Below are 24,714 nucleotides of genomic sequence, written 5' to 3'. Positions count from 1 at the left end.
CTTACTAAGTCTCTATCCCTGCCAACAATATATTGTATTTGCTCTGTTAGAGACACTCAATCAAATGAGAGCAGAGCTTATCAAAATAGGACCTTTCTTTGGTCCAGAAGTTTTCACCAAAAGCATGAAAAACTGACTGCCAGGCAGAGTTTCAACTGGAACCACGTGAAACTCATCTGTTGGCACATAGACTATGGGCTCAGAGCAGAAGTCTATGGAAAACAAATTTGCTGGAGAACTTGTGACTCAAACTTCAGGAGATTCACATAGCTCTGAAGAATTCAGCAGTAACAGACTCAGTTTCATTACTGCAAAAATCAAAACTTATGGTTTACCATCCTGAAGGGAGTTTACATTCTTGTTATTGGAAGTAGAATCATCAGCAGCAATAGTTTCTTTTCCTATTTCTTCCTCTGTTGTAACTTTCATTTCCAAGTTTGATGCTCTGCTGCTTTTTGCATCTGCTTCTTGCTCATCTTCCTCTTCTTCCTCTTCCTCCTCCTCTGGTCCATGATCTTTCATTTTTAACAAGCTTTCAGGGATGTCTGGACGCTTAAAAGGCAACTTCTGTGGCAGAAAAGATTTATGTATCAGTGCTAAGATAATATGGGAGTAGATGTCACAGACCTTCATAGCAGGAGATAGTGCACACATTACTGTCACAGAGCAGCTGGGAAGGAAAAACCCTCAGGATGAAAAATACTTAGGTTTTACAGAAAAATTATTAGTAGAAATGGAAGATGAAAAAATACATCCAGACCAGAGTGCAGTCTTTTCCTAAAAGGGACCTTGGAAACTTAATCAGTCTTGAATATGATCTTATCTAAAAGATCAAGAAAAACAAAGGAAATTAAAGAACCAGCTGTTGAGGTATAGCAGTGGTTCAGCCTGGTGTCCCCAGGCTGCCTCCACTTGATCTATTGCCTCAGGACCATAGCTGTGCCCCAGAAGTGGGACTGTACAAGGGCACGGAATGGCCACTCCTGGCAGCAGCATCCAAGAGCCCCTGCTTGCTGCCCTGTGCACCTCTCACTGCCACAGGATTGAGCCTCCATGCTTTTTCCATGCATGTGAGAGGACATGGTTGCCACCACTGCAGTCTCCATGGTTTGAGAAGTAGTCTGAGAAACAGTCTCCAGCTCACAGCACTTATGAGTCTAACTTACCCCTAGGCTTCCAGTTTTCAGCTTGAATTTGCTCCCCCCTTTCATTGCACCAAAGAGAGGCAGGGTAATCTTTTTAGGCTTCCCCTCTGCTTCTAGACTGCAACTTCCACTCCTAATAAAAATTAGATACAAAAGAAAACAACGTACAGAGTATCAAATCAGTCTTACACTTACAAATAGAAGAAATCTGCAAATTAGAAGTAAATATATAAAGCCCCTTTTGTTTCCCTCTCGCTCTGAAGCACCCAAGGAGAAAGCAGCAGATGATGATGACCGCATCATACATACACATTATAGGATTCAGACACTTGCTGTAACAGGAAGAAAATGAAACAAAAACAAAAATACCCCTCCCTCATATCACACAAACTCCCTCGAATTCAACTGCACACATACTTACATATGTACATAACATGCAGGTATAAATAAGAACACACTTGGAGATCAAACCTCAATGTAAGTAAATTAATTAATTAATTAAACCTCTAATCAAGCTGCCACTAACAGTGATGAACTCAGCCCATGCCTGCTTTAATGGCAGCAGCACTGCTAGGCAGTAGTTGAACAGGTACACTTCATGGAGTGAAAGTGCTTTTAACTTGAGTTTTACACTGTCCACAGTAACTGTAAAATTTTTCAGTTTCTTTTGGATAGCTATGGGAATAAAAATTAACAAAGCTGACACCATACTTCAGCTCCTTGTCCCTCATCCCCCTGTGTGGGTTTATCTGACTACAGTCTTGTGGTGCATTTGCCTCAACCATGGATGCAGCAGCAGCCAAAAGGCACAGTGGCTCTTTGAAAAGATGAGCCAGGCAGTTTTGAAGCTTGTCCTGTTTTCGTGTTTGGAAAGCTGTCTGCTTGCTGGGCTTGCCAATGGACAATAACAACAGTAAAAGTAATCATTTTACATTTCAGCCAAGACTTACTGGGGCTTCAGCTCGGGCAGCTCTGCAGGCTTGACAAGCTTTATTAATGCTTTCAGTCTCTGTTGCTCTTTCTTCAGTTCAAACGAGCGCAAGTGAAGCTTCTTCCGTGCCACGCTGTCTAAAGTACCTCCTGATTTTATTTCAGTCATAAATTCGTCCAAGGAATCTTGAGCAGCTGGCTGGGACTGGACTAAGCAGGATAAAGGGAAGATACACATTGTTATGGGTGAGGAGATGAAAGTTGTACTCATCAAGTCCTACCTTCAGAGAATAAAGAATGTATGAATAACCATTCTCTGTGAGCTTCTATTGAATAGTGAGATAATGGAGGCTGTTAGCCCAGGAAAGATGAGAACATTTCTCCTAACAAAAGCTGTACAGTAAACCTTAACCCATGCACATTCCAAAACCTCACTTGAAAGTGAATGTTTCTTTATGAGTGTTTAGGTTGTTCACTTCACTTCAATATCTGCTGGCCCTAACAAAGCAGCTTATGGGTCCTTTCTGTAGTCACAGACTTTAGTCACACACACAGCAATAAGCTATCCCACACCACTCCATGGGGAATCAGATTTTGGCTTCAACACATGATGCTGCCTACTCCCCCTGGAGGATTGAGTGCACTCAAGAATCATTCATACAGTAGGCCAATCACACAAAATTTTTGCTGCAGAACAGTGCAAGGGTGCTTCAGCAAGTCAGATTATTCTTCTTGCAAATGGGAGGTAAAATCAGGTAGCTCAACTTACAGGCTTACTGTTAGGATTCATTATCTGTCACAGCAGTTTTCTACACTGTTGAAATAAGACTTGACATTACTAGGAGGTGAATCAATCATAGCTATTATACTTTATATTCCAGGTAAAAAGCTGTAGGGCTATTTACTGCACCATCAATTTATTGATAATTTTCTTCTGAACAGGCAACCAACGATGAGACTGAGGAGCTCTATTACTTGATTTTTCATTCAGCTGCATCAGCGAATGAGAAACACCAAGTAAGTCCATCAGCAGTTAGTTCCAAACTCCAGAGAACAATTTATGAACTTCTACTGCCATCTTCAATAATCACTTAATTCCTCCAAGTGCTTGGTAAGAGGTGTTGCAATTTAGCTTGCCATTCACTCCTTGGTCACTCTACGTTCTTGTCCTTAAGCTACAAATAATAATTTAGAGCAAGCAAAAGTGTTTTAAGGTTTCAGAACTGGATGTAATGCAGCAGTTTTGCCAGGTGAGCTCCTGGCTTACACTTGTACTCAACATATGTGATTAACCTCAGGCATCAAAAAAAGACAAAAACCAAGTATCTAGAACACACACACACAATGTACCTGATGATGCAGCATTTGCTATGTTTTATGGGGGTCTCCTTCTAGGAGACTGCCTTCCAATATTGAATTACATTGCATTGCTCTAAGTGCTGAGATGGCAATTTTTCCAAGACTCTAAACTATCTGTGTAACCAGTTACGATTTACCATGATAACATATATCAGAACAGTATGTTTTTAGAAGTCTATAAATTAACTGATTCTTCCCTTCTCCCAGCCTCTACTAAAATACAATTTAACAGTCTTTTTGAGACACAGTATCAGTTGTAACAACGGCATCATAACATATGAAAGCTTGAAATTATGTCACAGGTGGTGGAAAGCATTAGCTTCTCCTGCCAGTCAACTGCTAGCTACTTATCAGTATAGCCATGCTGAAAACAATTCCTTCCCAGTTAACTGACCCATCAGTTAGCATGCTCAATGGAACAGGAAGCTTTTCTGAACAGCGATCTGGTATAATCAACCACCACCAAAACTGTGTGTTTCACAAATGTGTTTCAGCGTGGGACTGAATTACTAGAGAGAAACACACCTGTGTAATGCAGAAAAGAGAGATTCCTGGAGACAATTTCTTTTGACAGTCTGACATTGCAACCTTTATTAATGCCAACTCTGTTAAAAAGCTTTTTGTATGAAGTACCATCCTAAGCATATTTCCTTCATGCCTTCCTTTTATTCTGCAAGATACCAGCAATAACAGAAAGCAAATGTAGCTGTTTATATAGTTAGCTCTTAAATCAAAATCATTACAAGATACAGTCCCCACTTTGGAAAGGCTCTGCCTTTGTACAAAAAGACATCATGCTGGAACCTGAATGGAGCCCTTATAAGCTAGCAAGATCACTGAACATACAGGCTAGGCATTAACTGCTTTGCCTCCACATTTCTCTTCCCACCCTCCCTTTCTAAGTTGCATTTGCAATGAGAGAAGTGAAATAAAAGATACTGTCTGCCAGTTGTTTGTTCTTCCCTTACAAATGGTTTGGGAGGGAGCAGAAAAAAAATGTTCCTCAAATTAAGTCAGTTTCATTAATAAAGAGCAGATAAACAGTAATAATGCTCATCCCTCTTGAAGGTCCAGAAGCTTGTACACTCACCTTACCTTAACTTAGATGTTGCAGATACCCATAAGATACATTTTCATCTCTTTACTGTTCTTTATGAAAACACTAAGATCAAATGAACTTCATGCCTTACCTTTCCCTGAAGCCTTCAGCTTCTCTGTTATCTCAGAAAGCTCATTTTCAGCTTCATTTAGCTTTTTGACCTATGAAAGAACAACATGCTTACAAGATCTTATCTTCTTAAAATCTCCTTTTAAGAGTTACTGAAACGTCCTACCAAATTACATCCATTTTTCAACTTCTGATCTTTGACCACGAGTTTCTGGGCTGAAAAAAATACAGCCTAGATTGTTCCTAAACAACTTACCAGCCCTTTCATATGCTGTTCAAATAATTCTCTTTCTGAAACACAAGAGCACATCTAATGCTTCTGCATCAATGTTCCACCACCACTGGGATTCTCCAACCTTCTCTAACCCTGCTCCTCCACACCTGTTATCTGTGTAGAATTCCTACTTGCCATGTATCTGTCAGTCCAGGCTGCTTATTCTTTAAAGCAGAACAAGATCTTTCTCTGGGATGTGCCATGTGCACTTGAAAGCTTGAAATTATTTTCTGATGGTTTAAAACTATTTTTAAAGTACTGTATTCTGGTGCATCATTTATCCACTGTTGTGACCCATTAAACAGAAGCAGTACTACACAGGCAAAAGCAAGGTAGTACCCTTCCACTTCAATGAAGTATGCAGGTTTTTCAGGCATTCAGAGATATAGTCCACAAGCAAAAAAACACTATACAGAGTTGCAAAATTCTCTCATCTCCCCTAGTTTATGACAAATTAAGTATCATACACAGTGACAGAACTCAAGGACTGAGCCTTGTTCTCCAGAGAGTGGACAACACAAACAGTTGAAAACTACTTTTTTTTGCAGATTGACTTGGTCTGAATCCAGGACACTTCCTGGTAACAGGATAGTTCATTCTCTTTGGCCAGTCATCCTCCTTCCTTAAGGTAGCAGATGTGGTCCAACTGGTAGCAGACACAATTATGGTTTCTGTGATGTGGATACTAAGCACTAAATTAGAATCAAAAATACCCAATTTCTGTTAAAGAAGTCTAAGGTTTCTTCTATGTCTGATTTTTCTCCTATCAAGATCTTAGAAAACCTCCCATTCTACAATCATCAAATCTAGTCTATTTTTATTCTAACTTGGCCAATTAACAGGTAAAGGTCTGAAATTACACTAAGCGTTCAGGCAAACAAAAAAAATATCAGGAAATATTTCTGATTTTCCTTCTTAGTAACGCTACATGCATGAGAGAATTAGCCTGGCACAATGTACTAATTCTTCTTACCAGGGAGTCATAAGTCTCAGGTTTTTCTTCTATTTTACCAGCTTTTTTCATTCTGTTCAGTCGTTTCTTTTCTACAGCACCAGTTCGATCAAGGAAGGTGTCATCATCACTGTCATAAAAATCTGCATCTTCCCAGTTCTTGGACTTCCTTTTTCGGGATACTGGGAAAGGTAAGGGAAAAACAAAATTATTTGCATACCACTGAGCAATAAAACTGATTCAAGACAGCAATCTCAAATCTCTAGTTTAGGGCTTGAACAATCACAGCATTTGTATTCACCTGCTTCTTGCCTCAGTACTCCCCGAGCATCGAGCAGCCTGCAAGCTTCCAGTGCACACTGGATCATTGCTTCCTTCTTTTTTCCTGCATGGAGAACCTCTGCCACCAGCTGCTTCCCTGATGCATCATCCACAGGCAACCTGTTCAGTTTGAAGGATGAGAGGACAGCTCCAACACAAACAGCTTTCCACACACATCACTCAGATATTGCATTTATCACTTTGGCATTGTTTTTTCCATTTCACACTAATCTTTTTTTGGAGATGAGGTATTTTCACTTTTCATTTCCTACAGAACTCACCAAAACATAAGCAGCGATGTCCTAAAGCATGCAAGTAATTTTTTTTATTTCAGTAGTCCAAACAATAACTCTTCCTATATTACTTCCACTGGAAATACAGGGAATTAAAAGATTAAATGTCAACACCCAGATCATTTTAAGCACCACTATCTTGCACCCATTAAACACCAGTAACAAATTTTTTGCACCACACTGAAGCAAAGGTTTCTGAAGCAGAACAATCATTGAAATGAAGGACCTATCCACTTGACATCTATTCTGTTGACTTAATTTCTATGTCACCTTCTCCTTTCTAATAAAACAATGACATTAGTGGCCTCTTGCATGAACCTGTGTTACACTCCAGAAGAACTGAAACTGGGCAGAGCAGCATGTTGGGTTTTTTTATTCTCTCTCACTGGGAATTAAAAGATATTGTCTCCCAGTTTCTCTTTTTGTATTTCGACTTCATGTGTTTCTCTGCTGCCAGACCACTGTGTTCAGACACTGAACCAGGCGCTGATCCTTGAACCTCAGTCTCAGGCCTTAGGTCTCACTTCAGCTGTTATCCCTGACAGAGTCACAATTCCTTCAGCTTTCATTTGTGAGTTCAATGAAGCCAGCTTCTCTGTGTAAAAGTGGAGATATACATACTTGATCCTGCATAGCCAGCTATTGTGCCCACGATCATCATATTCATATAACAACTCTTCTCCTACAGAGAAGAAGAAATAAAGGTGACATAGTTACCAAAATGAGCAGGAATAACCTTTCCAGGGGAGAGGAATGTCACAGTTAAACAAAAGAGAAAAAAGGCCCTTGGTACATATCAAAGGACAGAATTTGCCCTACCCACATCTTTCTGTTTGTTTGTTTTTTAAAGCCCTGGGTTCTTCAGCTGATTGTGCTCATTTGGTTGTTTTTCACAATCAAGGCTTTTTCAGATCAAAAATCTGGAAGTGGACTGTTCAGGAATATGTAGTTCAAAGAAAAAACAATATTGCATCTGCAGTTATTAAAGTAAATCACACTGAACTAATGATAGTTTGTAATCTGGATTCACAGATACTGTTTATCTTGAAGATTAATTTTTCACTTTAGCAAATAAATGAGCAATCTAAGTTTTGCTAGCAACCAAAGACTTAATTAATTCACTACTGCCTTTTATCTTTTTGTTTTTTCTAATTCTATCTCTCAACCATAGCAATCTCCAATTGGAATTTGATGGTTTTTAATTTTCCAGCATAGCTTCAAAACATGGGTGTGATTTGATTGTCCTTCCAGAAGAACACAAGGTGCTCTCTGCAACTCCCAGTTTAGAAGTTAGTAACCAAGTCTCAGATATACAGTGGTGAGCTAAGTTTCAAAAAAACCCCCAAAACTAAATAAACACCCCCGTCAAACATGACCAAGCAAATAAACCATGAATGCAAACACCACACTTTGCTAAATAGAAAAAAAATAAATTCAGTTTGAGAAAAAGAAAAAAAAAAAGTACCTTCTCTGTCAAAAAAGCCTTGTAAGGCCTTCCTAGGATCTTTCATATAAAAAGCATCTTGCACGTCCTGAAAATCAATAGCAATAGGATTTTCTTCAACCTCATCGTCCTCAGCATCCTCCCCTAGAAAACATACAAAGTGCAGAACAATCCAGTGAAATGTTAAACACACCAGGGTATTTCAGCTTTCATTAGTTTGAAAGAAGCATCAGCTACATCATCCTAAAATTATTTCCCTTACTTGAATATTATTTCTGCACTCAATTGAAAACCCCACCCTGCTTCTTTTTTGCAAATAGTGATTCCACTATACAGAGCAGTTTAGCAGATGAATGTCACTGCAGCACTGGAACAAAACACACAGCATTTATCTAAACCCCCAGTTTCATGGTGTAGGCCACTTGCATTCTCCCTGATTTTAAAAGGACCTGTAGCATACTTCTCACCAGACACAAGCTTGCCTTGTCACTGCACTCTTAATTCTAAAAGGATTGATTTGTACCCAACAACTTCCACAGGACTGGGACACTGTGGAAGCTGGAATTTCAACCCTAGTATTCACTCAAAACTGGCTTGAAGACCTTCCAAGGTCTGTCAGCCCTTTTATGCCTCATCACTTACCCATTCCCCAGGAGCAGCTCATATCACTGTTCTGACTCCTCTCGCTTGTTTCCTCTTTTTTTTCATCTTCCTCATCAGAGTCCTCTCCCAACATTGTCTTTTCTAGTTTTGCTTGCTGCTGCTTACGCAGGGCCTTCAGCTGGGTCACAGTCAGTTCTGACTCAGACTCCTGGTCCTCTTCAGGTCCCTACGTCAAAAAATGGTAAATATACAGAAATGTTTTTTCAAAGAAACGAAAAAGTATTTTCAACACACATGCAGATTATGTACAGTAACATAAATCATCATAGGGCTTTGCAAAGAGTAGACTAATTAGGCCTTCTGTTATCATCTATGCCCAACTATATTAGTTGTAATATCCTTTCTAGAGAGAAGAGAGAGGGGAAAGAAATGAACATACTGTGCACTTGCAGAGAGACCAATCTCAAATGCAAGTGGATTTTAAAGGTAGAATGCAATTTTTTTTTCTTCTAGCAGTGCCACACAGGGAAATCTGAGGAACGAGCAATTAAAACCCCTGAAGTGCATGTAGGGCACTCCCAAGTGCTTCCTAAGTTCCTACTAACAAAAGCTCCTCTCTATCACAAGAAATACCAGTGCCTGACTTTCCTGACCCATCACACTGTTGGGGAGGCTTCCCTGGTACATCAAACGGATGAAGAGAAACACTTTTTGCAGCCTCTGCACATCACTAGAAGCTGCCATGACAGTTCTCAGGCCCGAGCAGAGCTGCCTTGCACCCAATTCATCAGGGCAGGGGACCTCACAGCTCCACTTTCTCCTTCAGCCCCAGACCCCCCGTGGAGGCAGCAGTGGGTACCCACACCTGACTGCTTTTACTCAAAGAGCACAGTAGCGCTGGGCCACTTCTGAATTATTCAAACCGCCTCGAAACCCAGAAACTTTCACTCTCTCCAAAGCGCCAGGGAGACGGGAAGGAGCCGCGTAAATCCCTCAGCTTGACCGCGGAAAGCCTTTACCACACGAAGCCCACGACAGACGCCCCAGGGAGCGCGGCGAGGCCGCCCTGGCCCGAACCCACCTGCAGAAGGAAGAGGCGGGAGCTGCCGCCGAAGCGGAGCCCGTGGCCCACCCGCACCCGGCAGTAGGTGCGGGGCGGCACCCGCGCCTTGTTGAGGAAGGTGCCGTGGGTGCTGCCCAGGTCGTACACGTAGAACCCGGCGGCGTCGGAGTCGTCGGGGGAGCAGCCGGCGCCGCGGTACTGCAGCACGGCGTGGTGCCGCGACACCGAAGGGTGCTCCAGGGCCAGGGCGCAGCCGGGCAGCCGCCCCACCAGGAACCAGCTGCCGCCCTCCAGCCGCACCGAGCCCAGCACCACGCCGCCCTTCAGCACCTCCAGCCCGTACCCGGCGCCGGCCGGCGGGGGGCTGCCCCACGAAGGCTCCTCGTAGCGCGGCGCGGCCGGCGCGGGGGCCGGGCGGGGGGCAGCCGGGCGGGGGGCTGCCGGGCTGGGCCCCGTCTCAGAGCCCTCCACGGGTCGGGGCGCGGCGGGCAGCGGGAGGCTCGGGCGCTTGAAGCCGGCGGGCTCGGCAGCCACCTCCGTCTCCACAACCTCCGCCATCTTCGTGTGTCCGTTCCGAAATACAGTCCTCCGGGAACGAGCACCGCCACGGCTGCAGTACATGGGCTAAGGTGCAGCTCCAGGGACAGGCGACCTAGCCTCAGCCGCCCCCCGGGGTAGTATAAGGGGTGAGGCAGGGAAGGAAACCACGGCAGGGGAGGCGGGAGCGGCGGCCGCTGTACCCCCTCCCTACTAGGAGCGAAGGGGCGCTGATGGCGGGGGATCCGCTTATGGTGCCGGACCGGGGCCGATTTCCGGCTCGGCGAGCGGGCGCGGAGTGTTGGGGTACGGCCGGAGGGCTTCGGGCTGGGAGTGCTGACAGGCTCCGGGCAGGCTCCGGGCAGGCTTGGCGGGCGGGCTTGGCGGGTCCGTATCGAACCGCGGGGTTGGGGCGAGGGGTGGTCGCAGTCCCGGAGGTGAATCGGGAGAGGGGGGGGCGGCGGGATGGGGCGCGGCACCTGGAGTTTCTCCGGGCACGTCGGGGTAATCGCGGGTGCCGCTCAGTGAAGTGCCGGCGTGGGGCCACACCAGCCTCTGTTATGCAGGAATAAGTCAGGAATAAGTACCGGCTCACGGGTGCGGTGCTGTCACCTTTCGGTCCTCAGGAGAGGCGGCGATGTCACCTGTCCCGTGCCAGCTCTGCATCCCGGTGCCGTCGTGGAAGTGTCGCAGCGCTGAGCGAGAGCTCTCTCGACAGCCCTGATTTGCCCCGTTCAGAGCGTCCTCCCAGCTCCGTGTCGGTGCCTGAAGTCGAGCGCTTTTCCCTGCGAGAGGGCTCCACTGTACTGCAGCCTGTGGCAGCCTTCCTCTGGGCTTTGAGAGCAATACATGTCCTGTGTGAAAATGCTGCGCTATTGGGGTGAGATTCCAGTTTCATCAAACCAGGCCAACCGCAGCTCCTTTGACCTCCTGCAGCGTGAGTTTCGTACCGTGGAAGTCCAGGACCCTCCACTGCATCAGCCCTCTGCCAACAAGCCCCGTCCCACCACCATGCTGGACATCCCCTCAGAGCCCTGCAGCCTCACCATCCACACCATCCAGCTCATCCAGCACAACCGGAGGCTGCGCAGCCTGATCGCCGTGGCTCAGGCTCAAAACCAGCAGCAAGCTGAGGGCATAAAAACTGAAGACAACGAACCTCTGCCCTCTTGTCCTGCCTCTCCACCTCTCCCTGATGACCTGCTCCCTCTGGACAGCAAAACCCCCAAAATGCCATTTCAGCTGAGGCACAGTGACCCAGAGAGTGATTTCTACAGGTGTGTTGGTATTTCTTTGGTTCTTAGTTCTTGGTATTTCTTCAGTTCTTGAGTGAAGGAAAGCTGAAGAAAATACATGTATAATTTTATATGTAGTTCTTTTGATTCTCTGAGGCTGAAGGGTCAAACAGCTTTGTATAAAGTATAGAACAAACTTCAGAAAGTTTGGATTTCTCCTGTGCGGATAGCATGCACATTGTTTAAATTAAATGTGCTCTTGTTTCCCATTTATAAATGTGGCTGTGTAGTGCTAATATGGCTTGTTAGGGCTACGCTAAGTGTTTGTGAATGGTTTCACCATCTCCAGTGGTATTTTGAAAAGTTTAGTCACAGAACGTGAAGCTGCTTCTGTCTGTGTCACAATTACACTTGCCTTATTGTAAGAAGATGCATGACTGTGTTTTGGCTGGTTAGTTGTAGGTTCTGAACAGATGATTTGATAATATATTTGTAAGATTTCAGTGACCAAAGGCCTGTATTGTAGTAACTACCACATTTTACTGTGTTGGTGTTATTCTGGTCAGAGGTGGCAGTGTGTGTGGGTGAAGGGAATTCTTTTCTCTGATACCACCAGCCAAGGACTCAGGAAAATATAATGGAAGGCTGCATTGCTTCTACCTCTGTAGCCCATCTTTGATTAAATAGTATTTGCCACCACCTACCTGCCTACTCTTGTGACAAGCACTGAAGTCACAAGATCTTGCAGGATGTCATGGTACTTTGTAGGATACGTGCAATAAAATCTGGGGATTAATTCTTAGTAGTATAACTGTCTGTTCTTAGATTAAAGACTGTGCACCAGTGAACATGGTGTGGGAGAGGATAATACATTTTAGTTTTTAAAATAAGGAAAATGTTCACTAGATAAAATATAATGTCTTGGTCTAATGCCACTGAGATCTTTAATGTCCTGAGGTTGTATAAAATGCGTCTTATTGGAAAGTGTTGCTTTTGGTAACATAGTATCACTAAATAGTAGAGTCTTTAGTGCTGTTTGTGAAGGAAGACATCATCCTTTTTGGAAGAAATAATGTCATTAGCTTCGAGGGGTGAGGGCAAGTCCAATCCCATAAGGATAAAATCTGAGCACTGTGACTCCTGCTCTCTGTCCCTCCCCTGGTGGCTTCAGCTTTAGGTGCAGGTTTTTGTGTTTCTGTCCATGTTTTGGGAGCTGCTTTGAGTTTTCGTTGAGCCTTGAGAGTTTCAGGGGTTTGAGTAAAGAGGTGTTATTTAGCAGCCGACCACATGGGGGAGTTTAAGGACTGGATTGTAAAAACTGGATAGACAATTTAGAAATTAAATGTTCTATGGCTGATAGAGAGTGGATTTATAATGAGCTGCAGTGTAGACTAGAATTTAATTGTGTGCTTACTAAACCAAATGCATTTATGCTTTTCCAGAAGGAAAGCTTTGAGTTTGTTGTTGCATGTTTATCCTTAACTGTTCTAAGGCACTTATATGAATTAAGAACAGCAGCTGCTGTTAGAGTAGTAAAATTAAAGTTATATGATTTGCCAACGCTTGTTCCTAGTGTGTAAAAACAATTTAAGGAAGATCATTCTTTCCTGTGATAAAACATGCTAGTGCATGTTTTTGTGCTGCCTTCTGAAACCCCATTGTCACAGTTGCAGTATTTGACTAAATCCATATTTTAATTCAATTTTCTTTGGTTGTAACCTGGGTCTGATAAGCAGTGTATAGGTATATTTAGACATAGGAATAAAGAAAGGCAAGAGTGGTCAGCCTGAATCAGACTGTAAGATTATTTATTGTAGTCATGTCCTCTTCTGTTTCCTTGTTATTAATGTTCTATCTTTTGACCTTACACCCTTGTCTTTCATTATTCCCTGGATTCATTTTGGTTTTCTTCCCCTCTGCCCCGCCCCGTCCCTCTAACCCCTACCTCCTTGTCCTTTATAAGGCAAGGAAGAGGCAGAACCTAATTTACTGCTATTTTTCAGTTGTTTTGGTCTTTTCAACCCTCCAAAATGTGTACCATCAGCAGTTTTAATCATGATGCAATTCCTCTCCTCCATTTTCCCAGAGTTGTATCAATGTGTTGAAACAAACTGTGATTCTGGCACAGATCCTTGAGGGAAAACCTGGGCTCCACAGTGGAGGTCTCTTACATACTGGCTTGTGAATGGATTTGGAGGGCTATAGTAGGTTTGTGAAGGAGGTTTTCCATTTATAGGAGGTGTCTGGACTCTTTCTGAGTGTATCATGTTTACCCATGTATCCTCTAATAGTGTTCCTGTCTTTTCTTTCAATTTCCCTGACCAGAACATATCAGGCTTCGTAGCCTTCAGTTCTTCACATCTTTTCTGAAGAAATAATAGAATAAAAAGTTTTCATTTTTTCTGTATTCTGATCCTCATGGGCCGAGGCAGTTTCAAGCAAGAGGTGACTCACTACACCTATTCAACTATCTCATCGTTGAATTCCTTTAGTATTCCTGGATGAATTGCCATCTGGTCCTGGTGATTTGCAACTGTTGCTGTTAGAGTTATTGGAATACACAATTAGAGCTTAACATTTGGTTTTTGTTGGTATAGAAACAGAGGTAAGCCTAAAGCAACGAGTAAGGAACTGCACATTTGAAACTGCCATTGGAACAGGAGGCTTTTACCATAAAGCAGCTGTGAGCTTTTCCTTCTCTTTTCAGCTCCCTCCATTTAGCATGGATCTGTCTTCAGAAGAAACGTAACCTTCTCATTAGGTGCCTCTTCAGATGCTTTTTCTTGTGTGTGCGTGGTTGGATTCTTAACAGATTTCTTTGCCATTCTCTCATTTGCATTCCTGACCACACTGCGTGTGTGTTTTGCACTGTAAGATAATCAATCTGTGGATAAAATTGGTAGCTTGCACTGGGAAGCCTGTTCCTGGCAGAAGGGCTGTAGTTATGAAATGTCTGTGCAGAAGTAGGGAAGCATGTGATGGGGACAGCAGGTTTAACGTTGGGAAAGGTTTGGAGCAATGGAAGTTCAGGCAGGCAGAAGGATTAAGCTGGATTAAGCACTTCCACTTTGCTCCTGAAATATCTGCTGTTCTGGATTTTTTTTTTTTCATTTTTTTCCCAAGTGTTTTCTGTTACCTGTGCAGCCTTCTGTAAACAGAGCTATTTAAAGATAGGCTTAGTCAGAATGAGGTGGAAAGAGGTTCTTTTCCAAAAAGAAACAACTTTTTGGCTCAAGTTAGCATGCTGTGTTCTCTGATGCACTAATCAAGTAATCTTGTTTTTCCAATGTTCTCCTTTATTTTACTGTTTTGTGGGAAACGTCTGTGGAGTGAACTTGTTGCACCTTATTTGGTAGGAGTTCCAACTCCACGATGCAAAATGTCATTAAATTGATGTGCTTATCAGAAAAAAACAACCTCTCTCTCCATCTTCTCCTAGCCTATGCTCACCTAGGAAGGAGCAGAGCACTTCAATCCATTATTACAGCTGAGTGAACCTCTGCTGCTGATCTTTGTACTGACTCAGCCCAAACAATTTTCCCTGAATGTAGATGCACAGGAAATGAACCACAAGGTCTCCATCCCTCTAAGAAAAAAAGCCTTACAGGAGGATGGGTCATGGGGCCTCTGGGGAATGTCTTTTTGACATGGAAGATGGGCCTTTATTGAGTTCTGAAACCTCATTACTCCTGATAATAAGCCTGGCTGGCATGAAGGGACACATTTTTCTGTTGTGCAGTTCTGCATGTAGCAGGTTTGCTGGCAACAGTGGGAAAAGGTTGAGCTTTTGGTTGGATGAGTTTATGGCTTGGCAGGTAGATTTCTGTCTGGAACATCATTTGATGTTGGTGACCTATATAAAAAAATATCAGTCCTCTTGGAAATAGAAAATTGAAGACTGACAAGGTGGCCATTATTTGTGATAAATTTCATGCTATATATTCTGTAGAGATGATCACCTCCAGGTCACAGGCCTAATTCCAGTCTCGTTAGTCTCTGGTGACAGAATTTTAGGATTTAAAGCACTCTTGTTTTCTTACAGCTCTATGACCCTGGTAATATGTTAAATAGGCTTTGCTTTGGATGGGTGCTGGGTGGGAAGCATTTCAGGAATGTACTAAGTGCTGTAGAGGGGAGCATTCTGCAAAAATATGGTATCTGGGAGGATAGTTAGGTGCTAGGTATCTGGATGAGATGGAACACCAAGACCCTTTACCTATGATCAGGGAAAAGATTTTTGCTGCTCCTTTTTGGAAAACCTTGACATTAGAAAGCTGCTTTCAACATTAATGTGTCTATATGAGTGTTTTTATTTATATGCATTCTTATCAGACAGTACCTGAAGGTTAAAGGAGATGAAGAAAAAAAGATATTTTCTCATTTGTTGCTTTCCATTAACATCTACAACAATATTTCAATTTTTGCCATCTAATCAGGTTTTTAATCATCTTCCCCTATTGTTTGTGGGAAACAGGCAAACAAGAGAAGAAAACATAAGAAAAACAAAAAATAATTGACTGACCTTACCAAGAACAAAAGGTGAAGATTTGGGTTTGAGGACAGTATCTGATATTTCTTTTCTCTCTGCCTTTGACTGATTAGATTTCACGTTGATTATATTCCTTTCAGCATAGTAACCTCGCTGCATTTTAATGCTGGCAATTAGTTTCTTTTCCCCTAGGAGTTTAGAAGAGATATAGCTAACATTTCTGCTGCTGCTGAGCAGTGATATGCATTGCTAAATGGTTGTTGTGCTCTACTTTATAAGTGACTGAGTATCCTTCTTGGGCTTGCCAAATTCTGTGGCTTGTTTAGGTTTGTCCATACTGTTTTGATTGGATGGCAGTGTCAATAATGGCTCTGTATTTCTGTATTAGTAATAATCTGATGTTTGGTGGTTTTGGTAGCATAAGGTGCTGTCAGCTGATGGCTGCTGGACTGCTACAGATGGCCTTTCTTTGTGTTAAAGAGGAATATATTCTTTTTCATAGGCATGACTTTGGATGGTTGTTTTCTGGTTGGTTTTGTTTGATGATTGTTTTGTTCTGTTGTAACCTCCTGGCCTCAGTGTTATGTGAGACATATGTTTGTCAGCCTCAGAAATCTGTTGCCGGGAGGTGGAGGGGGGAGTGAGGAAGATGTAAAAGCAATATGAGTGACACTTGTTTTATAAGGGAAGTGATGATCTTATAATTCATCTTGTCAGAGTGCTGTCTGTCTTCTTTACAAAGTAGTTACATAACTGAGCAGGAACTGGGATGCAGGTAGTTCTCCAGCAGTTAATAACTGGAGTGAATCCATGACTTGAGATCCATGTGCTGCTCTTAACGTCCACTTAGAAATACAATCTCTGCAGCTCTTAATATTGTGTGATCCCCCTTTATATGAATTATCAGAAAATGCTGAGCTGTTGTTCTTGAAAAAAAGCTATTTTGGTTCTGAGAGGTCTGAGTTTAACCTTCCATTTTCACTTTCCTGAAATACTACCTTTTTTTACTGCTGTGTTTTAGTGGCTTTCTGAGGGTCAGTCCTGAGGATCAGGGGAGCTGTGGCTCTATGACCAAATGTCAGCAAGACTGAATGTCTCTGCAAGACTGAAGAATACTTAATGGTATCCTTCATTGGAGAAACAGGAATAGTAAGAATTTCATCAAGGCATCAATGCTGTTTGTGTACTGTTTAATCAGATCTTGTTACTGGAAAGAGTGTGTGGTGATAGGCAAGTAATGTAGGGTGAGAGTGAGGTGAATCTCAGGGTGGGCTGTGGAAGCTGTTGGGAGAAATTGATCAGAAGCAAATGAAGGGTGAAATTGTTAGCTTAATTCTGCCATTGGTGTTGAATGAAGTGTAAAAAAAGGTATATAAATACCATACTTAGCAGAAAGGAAATTTGATTTTTTGACATCAACATTTGAAGACTGTGTTAATCATACAGGCAAGTACATTACACGCATTTAATTGTGAGTTGAGAAAGCTGGTACAAATGTATTTGCCTTTCAGAGGTCTTGCCTTTTCTCTTCTCTTTTTCCTATGTGGAATTTCTAGTTGTTACCTTCTCTTGATGAAAATTTTCATTGCCTGACTGTAAATGAATTATGTTTTAAGTGTTCATGTGAGTTGCTCTCCATCTTCTTCATCCCTGGTCACTCCTTACTGCTTAGCCACACTGAGAAGAGAGGTCTCAAACTCAAGGTTTGGGAATGCTGCTCTGTGGCAGAATCTCTCCAGGCCTGGTGGTGGCACATAGAGATACTTATTTCAGTGTTATGCTTAGTTACTACTGGAAATGAGGCAGGGAAGTGGTAATTTTGGCTACAGTGTACCTTCATGAAGTGTACGTGTATCCCATTTCATGCTTTTGATGGGTGTCTTTTGCATTATAAATTCAGATATTGTCTATCCTGGAAGCCTTTATATTTGAGCATTAAACCTTTGACATCAGAGACAGTAAGGAAGAGAAATGTCATTAGTTGAGAGGGGAAAAGATTTGCATTAATGTTATTTATAATGCCTTTCTTTGTGTCAAGGGCCCATTCACATCTTCAGGAGAAAAGCTCTTGAGTGGAAAGGGAGTTGCTTAAGGGTTCAGAAGAACTGCATCCTACATTCATGCATCACCTGAGGAATCTTCTGGTGTTAGAAGGGAAAATGAGAATTGGCAGTACTGATTTAGAGGGAGGGGAAAAATGAAAGCATATAAACCCTTGTAAGGTAGTGTTTATATGTAATGAAAAACCTGTGGAGAGCCTCAGACAATTTGCTTTTCTCCTGTACATGACCTGATGGGTGACAATATCTTTTTAACTGACAACTTCCTTTCAGGTTTTAAAGGTGGGCTGGTTTTGTCTTGTCTGTTTTTCAGAGGAAAAGGGGAGCCAGTGACAGAGCTGAGTTGGTCCTCCTGCCGGCAGCTTCTCTACCAGTCAATGGCCACCATCCTGGCACACACAGGCTTTGAGTGTGCCAATGAGAGTGTCCTGGAGACCCTGACAGACATTGCCCACGAGTACTGCTTGAAATTCACCAAACTGCTGCGCTTTGCTGTGGATCGGGAAGCTCGTCTTGGGCACACCCCTTTCCCTGATGTCATGGAGCAGGTATTCCATGAAGTGGGCATTGGCAGTGTTCTCTCTCTGCAGAAGTTCTGGCAGCACCGCATTAAGGATTACCACAGCTACATGCTTCAGGTGAGAAGAGCAGTAGGGACCTGATGGGTCCTGAGCAATAAATGTACCCCCAGTACAACTGCTTATGCCTGTAGCAAGGCCTGGGTCTTACTGAAGTAAAATGCAACTAGAAAACCTCTTGGGTTTGGAGGGGAATCATCAAGGAAAAGAGAAACAGGATGTTTTTGATTGGAAGACAGAGACCCTTATTTGTGCCCCTGCTGAGGGTAAGAATGCTCGGCTGATGGTTTGTCTGGGTTAAGAGCTCCTGAATGACCTAGACAAAAATGTCAGTGCTGACGAATTGCATTTTCTGCTTTAGTGGAATATTTGGCTGCTCACCACTTAAGAAAGCAAGTACCAGAAGATCAGAAGTTACTTGCCTGTGCAGTGGCTTGTGTTTGCTTAAGCAAGGGTTATCCTGCTTAAGCTTTAAAAATACAGGGTAGTAGCATGCTGATCTGAGTTGGGACACAAGTGCTACCTTCCACTCCAGAAGGGACTGCTTTTGTGGAGAAAGAATTCTTAAATTCCCTGGAATGACAAGTGCCATATCAGTGCAGGTTGTAACATTAAGGGTCTAGGTTTTTTTGGTCCAGGTATTCTGGAATAGGAAAAATAGGGGGAAATAGGTTTTGCTATTCTTTTTTCTTCCTTCTTCTAATAAAAAGCCTTGGGCTTTTCCTGAGCACAGTTTACTGACTGTTGGGATTCAGTGCTACACACAAGCATTTGTTAGAAGCAGATGAAATCTGAAATTTTTAATTCAATAGTTTACAGTTGTTAAGTTTCTAGAAGCAGAGGTTAATCCCAAATCTCATTCCTGTATTTTTTCGTCTCTGACTGGAGAAACTTCTGTATTTTTTGCTGTGAATCTGACAGAAGATACCCAAGCTTTCCCAGTAGTGACTACTGAGCTGATGAGTATGTGAGTTGCTTGGTTTTCAATGCAGGATCAAATTTGTTACTGGCATATGGGGCATAGGCTTACAAGTAAAACCGAAAAGCAAGACTGAGGCACTGCTTTTGTTTCGTGCTGTTTGAATTTCTGGGCCTCATCATAATTGTCTATGAAATAAAGGTGCTCATATTTACCAAGCAGATGTGCAAATGGCTGAAACCTCTTAAAGTCCCCTGTTTTAGTACAGGTGTTCTTAAAAGGGAAAAAAAAAATCTCTCCTCTGTAGCTGATAATCTGTTTACCTGTTTGCTGAGGTCAGATGTTAATAGTATTCTGGAAACAGAGCACACCACAGTGTAATTGCCATCAGAGTCTCTGAAGTCACTCTGACCTTTCCGGGCTCTTTCTCACCCTCCCTGATCTTTGACAGGTTAGCAAGCAGCTCTCTGAAGAGTATGAGAAGATTGTCAACCCTGAGAAGGCAGCAGAGGACACAAAGCCTGTGAAGATTAAGGAGGAACCTGTTAGTGATATTACTTTCCCCATAAGTGAGGAGCTGGAAGGAGATCTGGCTTCTGGTGATCAGTCTTTGCCTGTTGGGGTCCTTGGAGCTCAAAGTGAGCGCTTCTCTGCCAACCTGGAAGTAGAAGCTTCCCCACAGACTTCAGGTAGGGGGTTCTTGATATTGCTGGAAGCAGTCTATCAGCTGTTCCACATGATCTGGTTTGTGTTTTTAATAGTGGACCCCAGTGTGAGGAAGGAGAGGGAGAAAAAATGTTTACGTTTTAATAAAAAGATTTGGATCAGAGAGAAACCCTTCCTTGCTTTCTAAAGACAAAACCAAAGAATCAAAAGTGTAAATGATGAGGGTTTGTTATGCTATTCATGGGCCCTGTGGAACAAAAAGTACTTTATATAGTATTTTTTTTTAGGGAATTGTTACATTTCTTGGCTTTGATATTGGTGTGAGGCAGATTGTTTTTCTACACAGGTGGCCCAAGGGCTTCATTGTTGTTTTATGATCTAGGGTATTTGCTGCAGATGTGAATACTGATGTTTTATTTTTCCAGAGTGATAGAACAAAGACAAAAATAACTTTGGCTTTTATATCTCTACATATATCTATATATCTATGCTTCATTTTAAAAGAGATGAGAGTTATATCCTTATTTCTAGTAAGGTGAATACTGGATTTTTAAAAAAAATTTTATTTATTTATTTATTTATTTTATTTTTGCCCAGAGATTCATTTTACTGCAAAAGTTGAAGGCCATGTTTCTTGTGAATGGAGTAAATTCAAGACCCTGTATAGTTTAGGCATTGATTGAAATGGAAATATTAATGTTACTTGGAGCAGTCATTCATATTCAGAAATCACCCTGGCAGTGACAGTCATTGTTTTATGAAAGTTTAGCAGTGGCTTATGTGAAATGGTCACACAGGAGCCTCTCCTAATGTCTCTATCCCAAAGCCTTCTGTAGTTAGCTGAAGCCATGGAAAGTGACCCATTGAGTGAAGTAGCGGGATTAGGGAGACTTCACTCTTTTCCTCAAAGTGTCATCCCTTGATGTTGGTCTCAAAGCACACTGGTGGCCACCATGGGAGAATCTGCTACTGCTGTGCTTTTTCTGTATCTACATACAAGTTTTATTCTCTGCACCATTCAGTAGTACTACATTTTCTGGAAAATGAAGAAGACATCCTTCTCCCAAAAACTACATCTGTATAGAAATTTCTAAACTCTGGAAATCCCTGTCATAATAACTGTTTCACTTAAAAATCTGGTTAAAAACCAGTAAAGGCTGTCATCCTGTTAGCCCTCAACTAAGTAGCCTATATAGTAAGTTAGAGTATAGCTCTGAGTCCATTAGTTGTTTTTTACTCTGTTTTCTTTTTTCTTTTTTTTAAAGTAACTGAGTTTTATAAAAGCACAAATCCATCTGATGTTTATCTGAAAGCTCAGACTGTTTTTTATAGTGGCTCTGAAATGTGAAGTGCTCACATTTTTTGTGCAAGAGGGAACAGCAGACTCCTCTGGCCCATCTGGGGTTGCCAGTGATTCATCTGGAAAGCTTTGTATTAGCATCTACCTCTTGAGACCCAGGGGTTAGCAAGCTAGCTGTATATTAAATGCCTCTTGCCTCTCTGGTACCGAATTGATGTTTTATAATTAAGAATACAAGTGCTCTGTTCCCTGAAAATCCCTCTTCACTTCACAAGGGCCTTTGGAAATCTCGTCACTGTGCAAAGTCCCAGTCTAGAGCTGGGCAGGCTGGAGAGTTTAATATCGTCAGAAGTGAGTAAAAGCTGCTGCAATTAGGACACCACCACCTTGAAAATATGAGTGTGAGGCCCATGGAGAGGGCAGCAAGACTTCAGTGTCTTGAGGGCAAAACTCTCATTACTGCCTTCCATGTTCTGCTTGTGTTTCTGCTCATGCCTGATGTTGTAGTTGTGGGCTAGCTGCTTAACTTTGTTGCAGTTGGGGAAATGGAGCCAGAATTGGGGTCCTTGTTCCTTCACCCAGCAGGAAAGCATGAGGATTAGTTAATTTGTAGGGTACTCTCAAGTTAAAGCTCTTGGAAGATGAAGCATGATGTGTTGATGCTTAAGTACTTCTAGTCATTAGTGACACTCAGTGACAGGTGATAGAGCTGAGAGCAATGAAGAGCAACTGATCAAAGTCAGAGTAATTTTAGTGAGCATCTTTGATTATTGAGTAGTCTGGAGCTGCAGCTCTGTGGAACTGATAGTGTTTTAATGATGTGTCCTTTGTTGTTGAGAGGAACACATGCACTTATAATAACATGAAAAGGACTTTTCATTAAGGCAGCTGGACACCAGCAAGCACTTTCATTCTGGCTCAAGTGCTGAGCTAAAGTAGGCTGTTACTACCAAGTTCTCCTAAATTTTAGGTTGGGCTAAACTGCTCTGGAAAGGATTCCTGACCGCTTCATATGGGAGAATTCACAGTACAAACATGTGTTGGAAGGTTTGTTCTCAGTGTAATTGCTAGTAATAATATTGATAATAGGGCATAATCCTAGGTTTGGCTCAGTAGAAGAGGATTGATTGGGCTTTCAAACTGTAGCCAAGCTCCTTGAGATGCAAACTTTGGAAAACCTACTAAAACTGATTCCCAATGTTTTTTAATTTTCAATCTGAATTCAACCCCCCACAAGAGGGACCAGATTTAAAAGTGAGAAGATTTCAGGCTTCAATTCTGGGCTGTTATGCTGATCTTAGCAAGGGGGCCAATTAGTGTATTTTTAATAGGATTTTTAGTTCTCTTAGAACTGTGAATAAGCAGAAATAATGCAGTCTATAATTACTGCTCTTGGGGAGAAAAACATTTGCTGTTATCAAAAAGTATGGTTTTGTAGTCTTGTACAGAAAATTCTCAGTCTGCTCAGATTGCACACTAGACCAGAAGGTTGGTTGTTTTTTTTCAAATGGAGGGAGGGGCTATTTCCTAGCAGGGTGTCTGGAAGGTTGAGCCAAGACAGTTACTTTCTCTTCTGCTGAAGAATGGGATGAGGCCTGAATAAGAAGTCAGGCAGTTGGATGCCTGTCAGCAGCTCTGATGTCCCTGCATTTCAGTGCTGGAAGTGAGAACTTGAGGCTGCTCATCTACCTAGACCTCTGTCCTCTCACTTCACCTCCCCTGCAGAACTTACAGAAATCCAGTATGTATGACAGCTTAAAGGAGGCTGCTGATGTTGCAATAATCTCATTATCATCATCAATGGCTTCTGGACTGCCTTTAGGTCCTGCTTATGCAGGGTTTAGTCCATGTGCAGTTGGTTTACTCACTGCTGTGGGGACATTACTTCTGGAAAGTGATGTGGACTTTTAAAGTTGTTGTTTCTCATGGAGAAAACTATGTGGAAGATTGCTGTGAAAGGATTGCCATCATTTGGTTTAGAATGGCAATTACTGAGCTATTAAAAAAACCCAACAGATTTTTTTACTGTTTCACACTGGTTGATGTGTTTTGTATTTTTCCCCCAGTTCATGGGTAGCTTTGCTTTTGTTCCTTCTTTGCCAGTGCTGCTGTCTATTCCATCTACATGCTGTTTGTAATTTGTCTCTTTACTCAGTTACTGTTGTTTGCTTTTTCTTTCTCTAGGGGCTGAAGTGAATGCTTCCCCACTCTGGAATTTGGCACAGGTAAAAATGGAGCCACAGGAGAATGAGGAGGGCAATGTACATGGCCATGGTGTTCTGGGCAGTGATGTCTTTGAGGAACCAATGTCGGGCATGAGTGAAGCTGGGATGCCACAGAGCCCTAATGGCTCTGAGAGCAGCTATGGTTCTCATTCTGCTGACAGTCTGATGGGATCCTCTCCTGTCTTCAACCAGCGCTGCAAGAAAAAGATGAAGAAGATGTGAAAAGAGACAGTCTTTTTATTTAATCTTGATGGTGTGTAATAGACTTGAAAACAAGTAAGAGAGCACTATGGTGGCTGTGATTCCTGAACAGGGCTGGCCCTGGTGCATGAGGGACCTTGCATAAAATTAGGATGAAACATTAGATGTGTAGTGCACTTCAGCTCCCCTCTTTGCTGGCTCTGTACTCCAGCCTGACTCATGAGATGGAAGATCATCTTTTACATTTGATGGTGTCATGGCTTTGGTATGAAGTTACCAGTTAGAAGTTAACAGTGGAAAGGAGTTTTGAGGAGATTTGCAAAGTCATAGAATCATTAAATAATTTGGGTTGAAGGGATGCCTTAAGGTTTCTAATTTCTATTCCAGCCCCCTGCTTGAAGCACAGCCAATTAGATCAGGTTGCTTAGGACCCTGTCCAGTTTTGACTATTTCGAAGGGTGGTGATGCCAGACTTTCTTTGGCTTTTTCCACATATTTGACTACCTTCACAGTAAGAGCAAATATATTCTTGCATCCAGTTGGAAGTTCTTATGTTCTAACGTGTACATTGCCTTTGTTTTGTCATTGTTCTCCAAGAAGAGCCTGACACTGTCTTCTCTACCCTGTCTGTTAATGTGTTTGTAAACAATGAGATCTCTCTTTATCTTCTTTACTTAAGTCTGAAGAAACGAAGCTCCCCAAGATTCTCCTTGTATGTGCTGTGCTCCATCCCCCTACCCAGCTTTGTGGCCTGGAATTCCACAGAAATTTCTGCAGTGCTCCTCCTGTAAGGGGGAGCAGAAAAGCAGAGGCAGTCTTCCAGATACCGCCTCACAAGCACCTAATAGAGAGAAATAACTTCCCTCAGTATGCTAGCTACATTCTTGCTAACTTGCAACAAGTTCCCAAGTCATGTTATTTTACTCTTGGGAGCTTTTGCTGCTGTTGACCT

General features: G+C 42.5%; 2 protein-coding genes across 3 annotated transcripts in view; one reads left to right on the top strand and one right to left on the bottom strand.

Moving 5' to 3' along the window:
* Positions 1–10,471, bottom strand: part of SLC4A1AP (solute carrier family 4 member 1 adaptor protein) — a 15,870-nt gene extending 5,399 nt beyond the window's left edge. Inside the window, exons 1-10 of the mRNA XM_030447305.1 lie at positions 9,571–10,471; positions 8,529–8,715; positions 7,908–8,030; positions 7,064–7,124; positions 6,130–6,269; positions 5,850–6,010; positions 4,625–4,694; positions 2,096–2,285; positions 1,167–1,278; positions 336–567 (exon numbers count right to left, since the gene is read on the bottom strand). Coding sequence (XP_030303165.1) covers positions 336–567; positions 1,167–1,278; positions 2,096–2,285; positions 4,625–4,694; positions 5,850–6,010; positions 6,130–6,269; positions 7,064–7,124; positions 7,908–8,030; positions 8,529–8,715; positions 9,571–10,173 — 1,879 coding nt within the window. The 5' untranslated portion in view covers positions 10,174–10,471. The remainder of the gene's footprint in view (positions 1–335; positions 568–1,166; positions 1,279–2,095; positions 2,286–4,624; positions 4,695–5,849; positions 6,011–6,129; positions 6,270–7,063; positions 7,125–7,907; positions 8,031–8,528; positions 8,716–9,570) is intronic.
* SUPT7L (SPT7 like, STAGA complex gamma subunit) lies at positions 10,338–24,714 on the top strand. Of its 2 annotated transcripts, none has more exons than XM_030447306.1 (5): positions 10,338–10,395; positions 10,716–11,366; positions 18,187–18,511; positions 19,822–20,059; positions 23,521–24,714. In XM_030447306.1, the coding sequence occupies exons 2-5, from the start codon at positions 10,939–10,941 to the stop codon at positions 23,781–23,783; spliced, it is 1,254 nt and encodes a 417-aa protein (XP_030303166.1). In that variant the 5' UTR covers positions 10,338–10,395; positions 10,716–10,938; the 3' UTR covers positions 23,784–24,714. The 2 variants fall into 2 exon arrangements, with proteins under 2 accessions (XP_030303166.1, XP_030303167.1); XM_030447307.1 differs by having other exon boundaries at positions 10,377–10,476.

The sequence above is a fragment of the Calypte anna genome, chromosome 3 (genome assembly GCF_003957555.1).
Source record: "Calypte anna isolate BGI_N300 chromosome 3, bCalAnn1_v1.p, whole genome shotgun sequence".
NCBI lineage: Eukaryota > Metazoa > Chordata > Aves > Apodiformes > Trochilidae > Calypte > Calypte anna.
Note: the sequence above shows the minus strand (reverse complement) of the source record. Positions and strands in the feature narration are given on the sequence as shown.

What these genes read in the sequence shown, in the direction of transcription:
- SUPT7L (XM_030447306.1), top strand. Translation starts at nt 10,939, where the DNA reads ATGTCCTGTGTGAAAATGCTGCGCTATTGGGGTGAGATTCCAGTTTCA. An exon ending in ACCACAGCTACATGCTTCAG is followed by an intron (nt 18,512 to 19,821) that starts GTGAGAAGAGCA and finishes GATCTTTGACAG; the next exon opens with GTTAGCAAGCAGCTCTCTGA. An exon ending in AGCTTCCCCACAGACTTCAG is followed by an intron (nt 20,060 to 23,520) that starts GTAGGGGGTTCT and finishes TTCTTTCTCTAG; the next exon opens with GGGCTGAAGTGAATGCTTCC.